The 17,915-nt window shown below is 40.4% G+C and overlaps 1 protein-coding gene across 1 annotated transcript; it reads left to right on the top strand.

The window, feature by feature from the left end:
* The first annotated feature begins 9,190 nt into the window (after positions 1–9,190).
* On the top strand, positions 9,191–10,171 carry LOC129541209 (olfactory receptor 2A12-like). Its single transcript, XM_055402955.2, has one exon. It carries the CDS (start codon positions 9,191–9,193, stop codon positions 10,169–10,171), a length of 981 nt encoding a protein of 326 aa, XP_055258930.2.
* Positions 10,172–17,915: the final 7,744 nt, after the last annotated feature.

Here is a 17,915-nt window from a genome sequence, read left to right as displayed (position 1 = left end):
ATAGTCGTTTCTCATAATCCTTCGTATATTTGTTCCACTAGTTGAAATGTCTCCTCATTCATTTATCATTTTGTCTTCTCTCTTTTTTCTTGGTTAATTTAGCTAAAGTTTGGTCATTTCTGTCTATCTTAAAAAATAGCCATTCTGTTAATCTTTCCTATTTTTTCTGATATGTATTTCATTTATTTCTGCTCTAATCTTTTTTATTTCCCTCCTTCTGTTCACTTTGGGCTTACTTTGTTCCTTAGAGTGTAAATTTAGGTTGTTTATTTCAGATTGTTTTCTTTATGTAGGCATTTATTATTGCTATAAACTTTCTTTTGAGAACTGCCTTCACTGTATCCCATAAGTTTTGGTATGTTGTGTTTCCATTTCACTTGTTTCAATATATTAAAAAACTTTTTCCATTTGATTTCTTCTTCAGTCCATTGGTTGTTCAGAGATATGTTGTTTAATTTTCACATATTTGTGAATTTTCCAGATTTTCACTTGTTATAAATCTCTAGTTTCATACCACTGTGATTGGAAAGGTATTTAGTATCATTTCAATCTTATTAATTTTGTTAAGACTTATTTTGTGACCTAATATATGATCTATCCTAGAAAATGTTTCATGTGTGCTTGAGAAGAAAGCATATTCTGTTGCTGTTTAATTGAATGTTCTCTTAATATCTGTTAGGTTCATCTGGCAAAAAGTGTAGTTCTAGTCAAATATCTCCTTACTAATTATAGTCTGTATGTTCTAGCCATTGTTGAAAATGAGGTATTGAAGTCTCTTATTATTATGTTGCTATCTATTTCTGGCTTTGGATCTCTCAATATTTCCTTTATATACTTAGACTCTCTGATGTTGAGTGAATATATATTTATAATTGTTATATCTTTTTTTCTTTTTTTAAATTGCAGTATAGTTGATTTACAATGTTGTGTTAGTTTTAGTCATACAGCAATGTGATTCAGATATATCATGTGGTTACTCTAGTTTTAGTTTTTTAAGGAACACCCATATTACTCTCCATGGTCACTGCACCAATTTACATTCCCACCAATAGTGTACCAAGGTTCTTTTTTCTCCACACCCTCTCCAATGTTTATTATTTGTAGACTTTTTGATGATTTACATTCTGACCAGTGTGAGGAGATACCTCATTGTAGTTTTGATTTGTATTTCTCTAATAATTAGTGATTGGAGAAGGAAATGTCAATCCACTCCAGTATTATTGTCTGGAAAATCCCATGGACAGAGGAGCCTGGTAGGCTACAGTCTATGGGGTCGCAAAGAGTCGAACACAGCTGAGTGACTTTTTGAGCATTTTTACATGTGCTTGGTGATCTGTATGTCTTCTTTGGAGAAATGTCTGTTTAGATCTTCCCCCCATTTTTTGATTTGGTTGTTTCTTTGTTTTTTTATATTGAGCTGTATGAACTCTTCATATATTTTGGAAATGAACCCCTTGTCAGTCACATTGTATGCACATATTTTCTTCCATTCTGTAGATTATCTTTTTGTTTTATTTATGGTATCTTTTACTGTGCAAAGACTTTTAAGTTTAATTGGGTCCCATTTGTTTATTTTTGCTTTTATTTCTGTTATTCTAGGAAATAGATCCACAAAGATATTGCTATGATTTATGTAAAAAAGTGGTCTATGTTTTCCTCTAGGAGTCTTATAGTATCCAGTCTTACATTTAGGTCTTTAATCCATTTGGAGTTTATTTTTGTATATAGTGTTAAAGAAAGTTGCAATTTAAATTTTTTAAAAAGTAGCTGTCCCAGTTTTTTCATCACCACTTATTGAAGAGACAGTCTTTTCTCCATTGTATATTCTCACCTCCTTTGTCATAGATTAATTGACCATAAGTGTGTGAGTTTATTTCTGGACCTTCTATCTTATTCCATTGACCTATATTTCTATTTGTTTGTCAGTTCTGTACTGTTGTGTTTACTGTAGCTTTGTAGTATAGTCTGAAGTTAAGGATCCTAATTCCTTCAGCTCTGTTTTCCTTTATCAGGAGTGCTTTGGCTATTCAGGGTCTTTTGTGTTTCTGTAAAAATTGTAAACTTTTTTTTCAAGTTCTGTAAAAAACACCATTGGTAATTTGACAGTAATTGCATCGAATCTGTAGATTGCCTTGAGTAGTATGGTCATTTTGACAATATTGATTCTTCTAATCCAATAATATGATATAGTTTTCCATCTGTTTGTGTCATCTTTGATTTTTCAACAGTCTTATGGTTTTCAGAGTACAGGTTTTTTATCACCTGGATAGGTTTATTCCTAGGCATTTTGCTCTTTTTGATGTGATGGTAAATGGGATTGTTTCCTTAATTTCCCTTTCTGATCTTTTGTTGTTAGTGTATAGAAATGCAAGAGATTTCTATGTATTAATTTTGTATCCTGCAAGTTTAGTGAATTCATTGAAGAGTTCTACTAGTTTTCTGATAGTATCTTGTGTGTGTATGTTTTAGAACCATTTTAATATAATTATACATATCTGCCAAATCCAGGAAGCAAGATTTATACATATATAACTTTTCCAGTTAACGTCTGCAAGTCCAAAATTCATCAAGATCTGACCAATGTTTATTCACTGCTGTGCTTGCCAACAGTAAATTGTAGATGAATTAGTGTCCTATGTTTCTTTTCTCTCACTCTCCGTGCCCAGAGACAGTTTTTTGTGAAGTTTCAGTGAAGCTCACCTCCAGACAAAGGTAATCTTTTTAGATAAGAACTCAATTACTCTGAATTTACTTATAATTATAGCCTACTTAATCACAGAAGAACCCCTGCAGAATTGGAGTTCAAGGTTGCATACAACAACAGGAGATCATAGTTTTGAAGTCTAGTACAGATTAAAAACCACAGACATACCATTTATATAAGATGATTATCTCTTAAATTACATGTTGACTCCTTATGAACTTTATGTTTTACCTAAAGTCATGCATCTAGAACAATCAGTTGCACAATTCCAGCCCTAGAAAGCTTTTCAGTACCAATTACAATTTGGTCATGAAATGGGAGTAAGTTTAAGACATTGTCCATTCCTAAGATTCAACCAAGTGTTGGCTAAAACAATGGAACACCTCTGCTAAAGAAAACTATGTCCTTCCCTCCTTTCCCTCACAATTTAGTTTTACTTGTTTATTTTTGGTGGTATTTGGTTGTACTCTGGTAATGTCTTTAGGATTTTCTATGTAGAATATCATGTCATCTGCAAACAGTGACAGTTTTACTTCTTTTCCAGTTTGAATGCCAGCTTTTTACTGTTAGGCATGATGTTAGCTGTAGCTTTGTCACATATGGCCTTTATTATGTTGAGGTATATTCCCTCTATACCTGCTTTCTGGGGAGTTTTATCATAAGTGGGTATCGACTTTTTTCAAAATATTTTTCTGCATCTATTGAGAAGATTCTTCAATTTGCTAATGTGGTGTATCACACTGATTGATTTGCATATATTAAAAAAATCCTTGCATCTGTGGGGTGAATCCCACTTGATCATGGTGTATGATCCTTTTAATATACTTTTGGGTTTTATTTGCTAACATCTTGTTGAGGATTTTCACATCTATGTTTGTCAGTGATATTAGCCTGTAATTTTCTCTCTCTCCCTTTTTGTGATATCTTTGTCTGGTTTTGGTATCGGGGGATTGTGGTCTCATAGAGTCTCACTTCAGAAGTGTTCCTTCCTCTGCAGTTTTTAGCAATGACTTCAGAAAGTTATGCATTAACTCTTCTGTAAATGTTTGGTTTCCCTGAAAATTATAATTGATATCTTAACTTATAGCCATCTAATTTACTGGAACTTAATTCTAAGAGTATACAAAGACTTTGCTCTTGTTTGTCTTCATTCCCTCCTGCATATTTTTTTTCCTATTGTCATACAGATTGCATCTTTACACGTTGTGCACCCATTAACACAGATTTATAATTATTATTTTATGCAGTTGTCTTCTAAATTACATGATAAAAAATTACTAACAAAAATACATATAGTCTCTTTTATATTTACTTCTATAATTATCTCTACCAGTACTCTTTATTATTTCATGATGATTTGATTTACTGTCTAATAGCTTCTCATTTCAGTCTTAAAGTTTCCTTTAATATTTCATATAGTGCTTGCTAACAACAGATTCTTTCAGTTCTTGTTTGTTTGTGAATGACTCAATTTATTCTTCATTTTTGGATGATAGTTTTGCTGGACACAGTGGGGCTCCTGGGCACAAAGATTTTCTGTGTCCCCCATTTTTTTTGGTTACTGGAAATAGCCTTTGTTCAGCCTCTATGACCTTTCCTGAGTTCCAACTTGGAACTTCCAACTTGGAAATTTCCAAGTTGGAAATTTCCTGAGTCCCAACATGCAGATCAAGCATTTGCTATTTAGGAAAGGGAAGGGATGCAAGACCAGGGAGTCTGCAAACAGTCAAGAGAAACAATAGAGCAGCCTTGGAGCAAAGTCCTGTTTCTCCATCGGGATACACACAAATGTATCTTTAAGTTGTTTTGCAGATACTGAAACACCCTCCAGGAGAGAGAAGTTAATGATCAACAGTGGTATGCTGCCTGCAAGCTTGTGGACCACAGACCAGATGGAACCTGAATGTTGTTGATGCTTGACTCCTGCTTACCTCACGACCAACCTATCAGAAGAATGTCCGTGAGCTGATCACTTCCTCTTTGGACCATTACTGTAAAACCTCTCACAATCCTCTGTAAGTTGAGATAAATGTATTTTCAAGTCAGGAGCCCACTATATCCCTCTTTGCCTGGCAAAATAATAAAGTTATCCCTTTCTACTTCACCCAAAGCTCTGTCTCCCAGATATGATTCAGTACTGGTGTACAAAAAAACTGAGCTTTGGCATGATAAAAAAACAGAAATAGGAAGACTTTTAGGGAGTGGTAGGGATTCAGACTGGAGGGGTCAGGGAGCTGGCTAATCATAGTCTTGAGTACTAGATGTTGGAGTTTGAAGCTGATGTTCACACCTTGGGGGATTCAAAGGCACAGACAGCTCATTAGGAAGGCACCGGGTTTTCCTCATAGGAATTAAGGCCCCCAGGAGGAGAGTTTCAAAGGAAATATCCTCAGACTCCTGACCCATCCCTCACACAGAGCCCAACAGCAGGTAAAGAATGGCGGGGGTGCAGCAGGGGGGCCCAAGGTTTGGAGCATCCCGTCTTCTGCCTGCCCTAGTTCTCTCTGCTGTCCACAAGTCTTCACACCTGCGTGTCCTTTCGTGTCTGTGCTTCTTGCTCTATCCTTTCCTTCTCTGTGCATCTCTTCTTCCCTGTCTCTCTGACTTGCTTTTCTGTTTTCTTCTCTCTGTCCACCTGCCCTTCTTTCACTCTCTGTCTTTATCTTAGTTGCCCAACTCCCTCAAGGCATCTGGTTTCCTGCTGCCAATAAAAACAAAGAGGAGGAGGAGGAAGTGTTGTTGGGGAGACTGAAGCAATTAGGATTTTTAGGATATGGGAAAGAAGGAAGGGAGTTGCAAGGAGATCTCAGGGGAGTCAGGGATTTGGGGACCACCTTGAAATTGGATGTTTCTCTAAGGATCTCTTATTGAGGAGTGGGCAGCAAGACAGGCACCTACCACAAGAGACCTGCCGTCCCCTGATGCTCTCTGTCAGACTCAGCAGGAATTGGGGACTGAGTGGGGTTTTGGAGCCTGCTCATCTTTCCCCTATTCGCACTCCCCCTGCTCTTCCCCACATATATTCTGCACCATACTTGAAGAGATGGAGGTCACAGTGAGTGAAAAATTGCTTCCAGCAAATGCTGTAGGAATAGGGGAAGGAAGTCACAAGTAAGAAGTTACTGCAGTGCTCCAGGCAGTAGGCATTAGGAACAAAGTTATATAACAAAGAGAACAGAGAAGATGGGAAAGTTCTTAACTCTTCCACGTGGAGTGAACTGCAAGAGTCTTCCTGTCCCACCTTTCTCTAAGTCTGGGTTGATCCCAGAGCATCTCAGACATTCAGTCAGCTAGGTTCAGCCTGAACTGCTCAACTGACAATAAGGAGTTCATTGCTTTTGAGGACAATTCTGCTTATGGACAATTCTGAGAGCCAGAACATTTTCTCTAGTCAAATTGAAACTTGTTATGATGCTAAAGCTGAAACTGCAATACTTTGGCCACCTCATGCGACGAGTTGACTCACTGGAAAAGACTCTGATGCTGGGAAAGGTTGGGGGCGGGAGGAGAAGGGGACGACCGAGAATGAGATGGCTGGATGGCATCACCGACTCTGTGGACATGAGTTTGAGTGTACTCCGGGAGTTGGTGATGGACAGGGAGGCCTGGCGTGCTGTGATTCATGGGGTCGCAGAGAGTCGGACATGACTGAGCGACTGAACTGAACTGAACTGAACTGATCCTGGTAAAATTTACACATAATTCTAAAACTGGGGCTATGCAGAGCAATCTTATTAACCTTTCCTAACACAGCCCTTTAGATACTTCTGTAGACAGCATCCTCCCTAGTTTAAATTTTTGTAGAGAAAATATTATCACTTGCTTAGATTTTTTTTCACTGTCACCATATATCTTCCTACGTGCAGCAACTTGTCCCCACACCCTACTGGGACAGGGGTCATGGGAGTAAATTCTATATTCTTACATGTTTTGCTCCACAGGAGAGGATAGATGTCAATCACTTCGCCTTGTCTTGCCAACACAGCATCTGAGATGTAGTACAAAACTAGCATCCTTGATTTAATAACTTAATAAATATTAATTATTTAAGTTCCTACCGTGTGCCAGGCATAATGATTGCCATTGGAGTAATAGTAGTGAGCAAAGTGTTTGCTTTAACAATCTATTTGGGGGCAACATACAACAATCAGATAAATAATAGATACATTATTCAGAGAAGTGAGATACAATGAAGAAAAGTGAAGCAGGCTAAAGAGACAGTGAAGGGTAGTTGTACTTTACAGAGGATGGTGAAGAAAGAACTCTCTGGTGAAGTGACAATTGGACAGAAAAGCAAAGGAGGTGAAAGAGCTCACCCTGAAAGTATCTGGTTAAAGAGCGTGTAAGAAGCTGAAACTGCAATACTTTGGCCACCTCATGCGACGAGTTGACTCACTGGAAAAGACTGATGCTTGGAAAGGTTGGGGGCGGGAGGAGAAGGGGACGACAGAGAATGAGATGGCTGGATGGCATCACCAATTCTGTGGACATGAGTTTGAGTGAACTCCGGGAGTTGGTGATGGACAGGGAGGCCTGGCGTGCTGTGATTCATGGGGTCGCAGAGAGTCGGACACGACTGAGCAACTGAACTGAACTGAACTGAAGTACTGGATATTGTGGCAAAAGAATTTAGGTGAAAGCCAAGTTGGCAGAATAGAAGAATTACAATGTGGTTTTGGTGGACTGAGCAAAGGAGACAGTAACGGGAGATGAGATCCAAGAGCTAGATCATATAGTGAAAATTAGGAGTCCAGTTTGGGACATGATGAGTTTCAGGTGCCTATTAAACATTCAAGGCAGAGTTCAAGTAGTCAGTCAGCTGGATATGTGGAGTTCAGGAAAGGGTCTGGGCAAAGTGATAAAAATATGAAGATGTATTTAAGACACAGAGTGGTTGGTTTCAGACAGTTTTTCTAGTTGGATGAGATGGGTTTGTGTCCTGATTCTGTGACTAATTCTGATAGATCATACCTTGGGTATGAGGTATGTTAAAAAGGAAAAAATCCTTGATATTATCCAACAGAACTGACACAGATATACTTCAAAATTTCTGTTACATGTTGACCTTTCAAATATTCTGTGTCCACATAAATTCTTAACTCCATCCCACCAACCACAATAGAAAGAGGATCACTCCCTCAAATTGAGCCCAATCCCTCCTTTTGTAGCCTGGATCCCACGTTTTCCTGTTTCATTAAACACTTGGTCCATGATTTAGTTTGTCATAGCCCTATAATTTTAGACTTCTCTATTAACTGGCCATTTCCTTTACCATATGAACAAGCCAAAATCCTTACAACATAAAATACTGTATTTCACCATCTAGTTCGTGACTTACACCTCCTTTCCACCTGGTTCAAAAATCTTAGAAATCCCGCCTACACTTGGCTTCTTTTAACCTACTTCATGTATTAATAGACATCTGTTACAACTATTCTCCCAAAGCCTCTTTGTTGCTAAAAGTGATGGACAACTTTTAAGATTCTTGTCTTACTTGATGTCTTCACACATTTGACCACAAAGACCACCTTCTCCTTGCAGATCTTGTCTCATCTTGGGTTTCTGTGTTGTGTCATCCCTCTTTGGTCACTCAGTACTGTCTTCTCTGGATTCTCCTCTAAGCCTGTCCCTAAATATTGGAGCTTTTCAGGGTTCTGGTGTTAGTTTTCTTCTACACACTCTCTTTGAGTGGTCCCATCCCTTCTTATGGCTTCAGTTCCTCCAGAAGTGCTAATAGCACGCAGATTCCTATCTGCAGAGCATTTTCTTTAGCTTTTGATCCATCAATCCAACAGATACTAGGAGTCCCACAAGCTCCTTGAATCCAAGGCTAGACTTAACATGTTTCCTCCTCAGCTTCTTTCCCAAACTTACATCTCCCATTTCCTTATCTTTTCTTTTTTAATCTTCGTGCCTCCTCCGCCTCTCCTTCTCTCTCCTATGTGACCCACTGAACACATGACTTTGACTCTCCATGGGACACAGTTTATTTCCAAATATCAGTTCTTTTCTTGATAGTACAGACTTGAGTCAGATACCTAACAACTGTGTTTCTAAAGTTCTAGTGTATTCAAGAGCTTCTACTGAAGCCCATTTTTGGGGAAGCTTCAAAGGAAGGGCAGACATCCCCATTTGATATGAAACAGAGCAAATGCTGTATCTACAGATATCTAATTCTTTCCTTGGCCACTTTAAAATATTTTATAGGTTGCATGAACTATACATGTTCATGAAGTAAAACAAATATGTTTAGACACTCCTTTTGCAAGTTCTACATTTTGAAAAGCAGAATTTATTATTTGGGATCTCAAGATAAATTAGGATTAAATAATACAATATTGACATGCTGTTTCATATCAAGTGGAAATTCTTTTAAAAATTTGGCTTTGCAATTGTCCTGATATGCACTTACTTTGCTACTGATACCTGGCACTCCTAACTCGAATAACAGCAGAATTTGTATCTGGAGATTCCACTTTATGGATCATGACTCTGTTATTTCTCTACACCAGGAGAAGGATGCAGGACTTCCTTCTGGGAAACCGCAGCTCCCTTACTGAGTTTATTCTTTTAGGATTCTCTGGCAACACAAAGATAAATATTATTCTATTCAGCGTTTTCCTTTTCCTCTACCTCATCACCCTTCTGGGCAATGGGCTCATTATCACCTTGATATGCAAAGATTCCCGCCTCCACACACCCATGTATTTTTTTCTTAGTGTCCTATCCATTCTGGATATGGGGTATGTCACCACCACAGTGCCCCAGATGCTGGTGCATCTGGTTTCCAAGAAAAAAACCATTTCTTACATTGGATGTGTGGCCCAGATGTACATCTTTCTGATGCTAGGTATCACTGAGTCTTGGCTTTTTGCAATCATGGCTTATGACAGGTATGTAGCTATTTGCCACCCCCTGAGGTATAATGTCATCATGAGCCCTTTGCTGTGTGGGTTAATGGTGGCCTTCTGTGGATTCTGGGGAACTAGTTGTGCCCTGATATACACTGTCTCTGCTATGATTCTTCCCTATTGTGGACCTAATGAGATAAATCACTTCTTCTGTGAAGTACCTGCAGTCTTGAAGTTGGCCTGTGCAGACACATCTCTCAATGACCAGGTGGACTTCATCTTGGGCTTTATCCTTCTGTTGGTCCCACTCTCCCTCATCATCATTGTCTACATCAGTATATTTGCTGCCATCTTGAGAATCCACTCATCCCAAGGGCGACTCAAGGCCTTTTCCACCTGTGCCTCCCACATCACTGTGGTCACCATGTTCTCTGTCCCATGTATGGTCATGTACATGAGACCTGGATCGGAGGCCTCCCCAGAAGAGGACAAGAAGCTGGCCCTGTTCTACAATGTCATCTCTGCCTTCCTCAACCCCATCATCTACAGCCTCCGGAACAAGGATGTGAAGAGGGCTTTCCTCAAAGTGACAGGCTGGGGCAACACACTGGAATGAAGTCACCGAAGCTGGGGCACTGGCAACAAACCCAGGACACAGCCTATATGACCTCTCCATCCAAATTCTTTTGAATGTCCCTGGGCACACCTGATATATCAGTTGGCTAGATTCAGTGGGACTGCATATCAGAACACCCGAAGGGCTAAGGGACAAAGACACCAGACAGTGGACTTCATGTATGCAAGTCCCATGTTTGATTCATCTCCATATCACCAGTTTATAAGATCTAGCAAAGAACTGGCATCAACTTTTATTTTTAATAAAATATTATTTTATTAAAATATTAAAAATATTATTATTTTTATTTTTTATTACTAAATGAACACAAGACTGGGTGCTTGAGCTCTGGACTCATGAAATAAGTTCAACTTGATGGGGACAAGATGACTTCCAGATTCCCAGATCAGTGACCCAACTACAGCTTAATCAGGGACAAGTTTTGAAGTAAGACTAATTTAAGAAAAACAGATGATTGTCATATAAAATAGACTTCAGTGACATAGGAAAGGTCAGTTTTCATTTAGTACTATTAAGAGAGAATGAATTAGGACACAGAAACCCTCCCACACTAAAGAAAGGAACTCTGTTTTAGTAAGGTGATACTTGTAGAGGGGAATAGAATCTCTTAGTAATTGCGTGAAAATCTCCTCCCACCCAGACACTTTTATAATGTATTTTCAACTTTATTGAAGTACACTGACATATAATGAGCTGTAGATATTAAAAGTAAATATTCTGATGAGTTCTGAAGCATGAATATAGCTGTGAAACCATTGCCATAATCAAAATCATCATAACCACCATTCCCCCAAGTTTTCTTGTGATCTTTGCAATTCCTCTGTATTAGTTATCTATCTATAGCTGTGTAACAAATCACCTCCCCCCAATTTTGTGTCTTAAAACAACAAACATTTATTTTTTTTACACTTTCTGTGGGTCAAGAATTTGATTGAAAGTTTGCTGGGTCCACTGGATTAGGGGCTCTCAGGAGACTTCAGTAAAGGTATCCGCTGGAAGAGTAGGTCACATCTGAATGGTCTAGTGGTTTTCCCTACTTTCTTCAATTTAAGTCTGAATTTGGCAATAAGGAATTCATGATCTGAGCCACAGTCAGCTCCTGGTCTTGTTTTTGCTAACTGTATAGAGCTTCTCCATCTTTGGCTGCAAAGAATATAATCAATCTGATTTCGGTGTTGACCATCTGGTGATGTCCATGTGTAGCATCTTCTCTTGTGTTGTTGGAAGAGGGTGTTTGCTATGACCAGTGCATTCTCTTGGCAAAACTCTATTAGCCTTTGCCCTTCTTCATTCCATGCTCCAAGGCCAAATTTGCCTGTTACTCCAGGTGTTTCTTGACTTCCTACTTTTGCATTCCAGTCCCCTAGAATGAAAAGGACAACTTTTTTGGGTGTTAGTTCTAAAAGGTCTTGTAGGTCTTCATAGAACCATTCAACTTCGACTTCTTCAGCATTACTGGTTGGGGCATAGGCTTGGATTACTGTAATACTGAATGGTTTGCCTTGGAAACGAACAGAAATCATTCTGTCATTTTTAAGATTGCATCCAAGTACTGCATTTCGGACTCTTTTGTTGACCATGATGGCTACTCCATTTCTTCTAAGGGATTCCTGCCCACAGTAGTAGATATAATGGTCATCTGAGTTAAATTCACCCATTCCAGTCCATTTTAATTCACTGATTCCTAGAATGTCTATGTTCACTCTTGCCATCTCCTGTTTGACCACTTCCTATTTACCTTGATTCATGGACCTAACATACCAGGTTCCTATGCAATATTGCTCTTTACAGCACCGGACCTTGCTTCTATCACCGGTCACATCCACAGCTGGGTATTGGTTTTGCTTTTGCTCCATCCCTTCATTCCTTCTAGAGTTATTTCTCCACTGATCTCCAGTAGCATACTGGGCACCTACCGACCTGGGGAATTCCTCATTCAGTATCCTATCATTTTGCCCTTTGATCCTGTTCATGGGGTTCTCAAGGCAAGTATACTGAAGTGGTTTGCCATTCCCTTCTCCAGTGGACCACATTCGGCTGTGGTTCATGTGATCAGATCGACTAGTTTCCTGTGATTATGATTTCAGTGTGTCTGCCCTCTGGTGCCCCTTCACAATACCTACCGTCTTATTTGGGTTTCTCTTACCTTGGGTGTGGGATATCTCTTCACAGCTGCTCCAAGAAAGCGTAGCCACTGCACCTTACCTTGGATGAGGGGTATCTCCTCAAGGCCGCCCCTCCTGACCTTGAACGTGGAGTGGATCGTCTCGGCCATCCTGCGCCCGCGCAGCCACCGCCTGTAGGACGTGGAGTAGCTCCTCTCGGCTGCCGGCCCTGGCCTCAGGAGTGGGGTAGCTCCTCAGGGCCTTGCCTCTTTGCGTGGTCGGTTGAGCCGGGGCCGGTGTCTCTCGCGTCCGGGCCGCCGGGGCCGGCGAAAGTAGCGAAAACCACTAGACCATTCAGATATGACCTAAATCAAATCCCTTATGATTATACAGTGGAAGTGAGAAATAGATTTAAGGGACTAGATCTGATAGATAGAGTGCCTGATGAACTCTGGACGGAGGTTCGTGACATTGTGCAGGATACAGGGACCAAGACCATCCCCATGGAAAAGAAATGCAAAAAAGCAAAATGGCTGTCTGAGGAGGCCTTACAAATAGCTGTGAAAAGAAGAGAAGCGAAAAGCAAAGGAGAAAAGGAAAGATATAAGCACCTGAATGCAGAGTTCCAAAGAATAGCAAGGAGAGATAAGAAAGCCTTCCTCAGTGATCACTGCAAAGAAATAGAGGAAAACAACAGAACAGGAAAAACAAGAGATCTCTTCAAGAAAATTAGAGATTCCAAGGGAACATTTCATGCAAAGATGAGCTCGATAAAGGACAGAAATGGTATGGACCTAACAGAAGCAGAAGATATTAAGAAGAGGTGGCAAGAATACACAGAAGAACTGTACAAAAAAGGTCTTCACGACCAAGATAGTCACGATAACATGATTACTGACCTAGAGGCAGACATCTTGGAATGTGAAGTCAAGTGGCCTTAGAGAGCATCACTAGTGGAACAAAGCTAGTGGAGGTGATGGAATTCCAGTTAAGCTATTTCAAATCCTGAAAGATGATGCTATGAAAGCACTGCACTCAATATGCCAGGAAATTTGGAAAACTCACCAGTGACCACAGGACTGGAAAAGGGTCAGTCTTCATTCCAATCCCAAAGAAAGGCAATGCCAAAGAATGCTCAAACTATTGCACAATTGCACTCATCTCACACGCGAGTAAAGTCATGCTCAAAATTCTCCAAGCCAGGCTTCAGCAATATGTGAACCATGAACTCCCAGATGTTCAAACAGGTATTAGAAAAGGCAGAGGCACCAGAGATCAAATTGCCAACATCCGCTGGATTGTGGAGAAAGCAAGAGACTTCCAGAAAAACATCTATTTCTGCTTCATTGACTATGCCAAAGTCTTTGACTGTGTGGATCACAATAAACTGTGGAACATTCTGAAAGAGATGGGCATACCAGACCACCTGACCTGCCTCTTGAGGAACCTGTATGCAGGTCAGGAAGCAACAGTCAGAACTGGACGTGGAACAACAGACTGGTTCCAAATAGGAAAAGGAGTACGTCAAGGCTGTATATTGTCACCCTGCTTATTTAACTTATATGCAGAGTACATCATGAGGAACGCTGGGCTGGAAGAAGCACAAGCTGGAATCAAGATTGCCGGGAGAAATATCAATAACCTCAGATATGCAGATGACACCACTCTTATGGCAGAAAGTGAAGAGTAACTCAAAAGCCTTTTGATGAAAGTGAAAGAGGAGAGTGAAAAGGTTGGCTTCAAGCTCAACATTCAGAAAACAAAGATCATGGCATCTGGTCCCATCACTTCATGGGAAATAGATGGAAAAACTGTGGAGACAGTGTCAGACTTTATTTTTTTGGGCTCCAAAATTACTGCGGATGCTGATTGCAGCCATGAAATTAAAAGACACTGACTCCTGGAAGGAAAGTTATGACCAACCTTGATAGTATTTTAAAAAGCAGAGACATTACTTTGCCAACCAAGGTCCGTCTAGTCAAGGCTATGGTTTTTCCCATGATCATGTATGGATGTGAGAGTTGGACTGTGAAGAAAGCTGAGCACCGAAGAATTGATGCTTTTAAACTGTGGTGTTGGAGAAGACTCTTGAGAGTCCCTTGGACTGCAAGGAGATCCAACCAGTCCATTCTAAAGGAGATCAATCCTGGGTGTTCATTGGAAGGACTGATGCTAAAGCTGAAACTCCAATACTTTGGCCACCTCATGCGACGAGTTGACTCACTGGAAAAGAGTCTGATGTTGGAGGGATTGGGGGTGGGAGGAGACGGGGACAACAGAGAGTGAAATGGCTGGATGATATCACTGACTCGATGGACATGAGTTTGAGTGAACTCCAGGAGTTGGTGATGGACAGGGAGGCCTGGCATGCTGTGATTCATGGGGTCGCAGAGAGTCGGACACGACTGAGCGACTGAACTGAACTGAACTGAACTGAACTGGAAGAGTAGATCTTCTAAAGTTCAACTGGTAAAGAATCTACTTCTAAGAACACATGTTGTTTTCCGGGTTAAGTCCTGCCAGGCTAATGGATTGAGGGTCTGATTTTCTTCCTGACTGTTGTTCAGTTCATTCATCACTTCCTTGCATGTGGACCTCTCCCTACAGCAGCTCTCCATGTGGCAGTGGGTTTTCTCTGAGCAAGCAAGAAAAAGAGCAAGAGAGAGACTGTGAGAAATGTGGAAACCAGGGTCTTTTGCAGCCTAATCTTGAATGAGAGTTCCAATCACTTTTGGGATATTCATGAATAACAAACTAATGGGTTTAGCCCAGATTCAAGGGGAGGGTTTTGATTACCTTAGACATGAATACTAGAATACAGGGGTCATTGGTTCATGCAGACTTCTCCCTTGTGACTCAGATTCTTGCTGCTACTTAAGGAGGGATCTATGGTTGAGTGTCACCAGCATCATCTAGGAGTTGTTAAGAAGTACAGAATCTTGGCACCCTACACACCTTTGGGATCAGAATTTCACTTGAAAAGATATTTCAAGGGATTCTTATGCACATTTGAGTTTTATAACAATGATTTAGCCAACACTGCAAGGACAGTATCACACAACCTGTGTCAGTAGACCAGTAGTATAAGCTACAGCTTTTTTGTTAAAAAAATGTTTGTGAAAATTTAAGCTCAGAAGTGAATAAAGCTTTTTAAAAACTAAGAGGAGAAACCTAAACTTCCTTGACACAGGTTTGGCTCCAGGGTTTCAGGTAAGACTGATCTTACATTCTCTTGTCTCTGAGACTTTATTTGTCATTTATATTAAGTCAGTTATCTGACACTGTAATTATCTTGAGAAAAACCTGAATTTGGCTTTTGTCCACCTTGCTTGTAACTCTCACTTTATTTTGTTGAGAAGAATAAAAAAGAGTAGCATATAGTTATCTGGAATTGGCAGAAAGAAAGGGGCTAGCGTATTGACATTTTATTATCTTATCTCAAAGAAAGGCAACATTTTTTGTCCTATTTTCTTGCCAGCTATCATGCATATCTTCATTTTCCTCCGGAAAAAATTTCCTAGAAAGAGTTGTCCATACTCTAATTTCTGTCCTACAATCTTCTCTGAAACACGCCAGTTAGGTTTGACACTTATTCACACCATTAACACTTCCTTCACCACTACCTCAGTTCAGTTCAGTTCAGTCGCTCAGTCGTAACTGACTCTTTGTGAACCCATGGACTGCAACACTCCAGGCCTCCCTGTCCATCACCAACTCCCGGAGTCTACCCAAACTCATGTCCACTGAGTCGGTGATGCCATACAACCATCTCATCCTCTGTCATCCTCTTCTCCTCCTGCCTTCAATCTTTCCCAGCATCAGGGTCTTTTCAAATGAGTCAGCTCTTTGCATCAGGTGGCCAAAGAATTGGAGTTTCAGTTTCAACATCAGTCTTTCCAATGAACACCCAGGACTGACCTCCTTTAGGATGGACTGGTTGGGTCTCCTTGCAGTCCAAGGGACTCTCAAGAGTCTTCTCCCACAACGCAGTTCAAAAGCATCAATTCTTCAGCGATCAGCTTTCTTCACAGTCCAACTCTCACATCCATCCATGACCACGGGAAAAACCATAGCCTTGACTAGACGGACCTTTGTTGGCAAAGTAATGTCTCTACTTTTTAATATACTATCTAGGTTGGTCATAACTTATCTTCCAAGGAGTAAGCGTCTTTTAATTTCATGGCTGCAATCAGCATCCACAGTGACTTTGGAGCACCCCAAAATAAAGTCTGACACTGTTTCCACTGTTTCCCCATCTATTTCCCATGAAGTGATGGGACCAGATGCCATGATCTTTGTTTTCTGAATGTTGAGCTTCAAGCCAACCTTTTCACTCTCCTCTTTCACTTTCATCAAGAGGCTTTTGAGTTCCTCTTCACTTTCTGAAATAAGGGTGGTGTTATCTGCATATCTGAGGTTATTGATATTTCTCCCAGCAATCCTGATTCCAGCTTGTGCTTCTTCCAGCCCAGCATTCCTCATGATGGACTCTGCATATAAGTTAAATAAGCAGGGTGACAATATACAGCCTTGACGTACTCCTTTTCCTATTTGGAACCAGTCTGTTGTTCCACGTCCAGTTCTGACTGTTGCTTCCTGACCTGCATACAGGTTTCTCAAGAGGCAGGTCAGGTGGTCTGGTATGCCCATCTCTTTCAGAATGTTCCACAGTTTATTGTGATCCACACAGTCAAAGGCTTTGGCATAGTCAATGAAGCAGAAATAGATGTTTTTCTGGAAGTCTCTTGCTTTCTCCACAATCCAGCGGATGTTGGCAATTTGATCTCTGGTGCCTCTGCCTTTTCTAATACCTGTTTGAACATCTGGGAGTTCATGGTTCACATATTGCTGAAGCCTGGCTTGGAAAATTTTGAACATGACTTGCGTGTGAGATGAGTGCAATTGTGCGGTAGTTTGAGCATTCTTTGGCATTGCCTTTCTTTGGGATTGGAATGAAGACTGACCTTTTCTAGTCCTGTGGTCACTGGTGATTTTTCCAAATTTCCTGGCATATTGAGTGCAGCGCTTTCATAGCATCATCTTTCAGGATTTGAAATAGCTTAACTGGAATTCCATCACCTCCACTAGCTTTGTTCCACTAGTGATGCTCTCTAAGGCCACTTGACTTCACATTCCAAGATTTCTGGCTCCAGGTGAGTGATCTCACCATCATGATTATCTTGGTCATGAAGACCTCTTTTGTACAGTTCTTCTGTGTATTCTTGCCACCTCTTCTTAATATCTTCTGCTTCTGTTAGGTCCATACCATTTCTGTCCTTTATCGAGTCCACCTTTGCATGAAATGTTTCCTTGGTATCTCTAATTTTCTTGAAGAGATCTCTTGTTTTTCCTGTTCTGTTGTTTTCCTCTATTTCTTTGCAGTGATCACTGAGGAAGGCTTTCTTATCTCTCCTTGCTATTCTTTGGAACTCTGCATTCAGGTGCTTATATCTTTCCTTTTCTCCTTTGCTTTTCGCTTCTCTTCTTTTCACAGCTATTTGTAAGGCCTCCTCAGACAGCCATTTTGCTTTTTTGCATTTCTTTTCCATGGGGATGGTCTTGGTCCCTGTATCCTTCACAATGTCACGAACCTCCGTCCAGAGTTCATCAGGCACTCT

The sequence above is a fragment of the Moschus berezovskii genome, chromosome 4 (assembly GCF_049115385.1).
Source record: "Moschus berezovskii isolate FMDL1 chromosome 4, NW_MosBer_1.0, whole genome shotgun sequence".
In the NCBI taxonomy this organism is placed as follows: Eukaryota; Metazoa; Chordata; class Mammalia; order Artiodactyla; family Moschidae; genus Moschus; species Moschus berezovskii.
The sequence above is the reverse complement of the archived record's forward strand: the minus strand, read 5'-3'. Positions and strand labels throughout refer to the sequence as shown.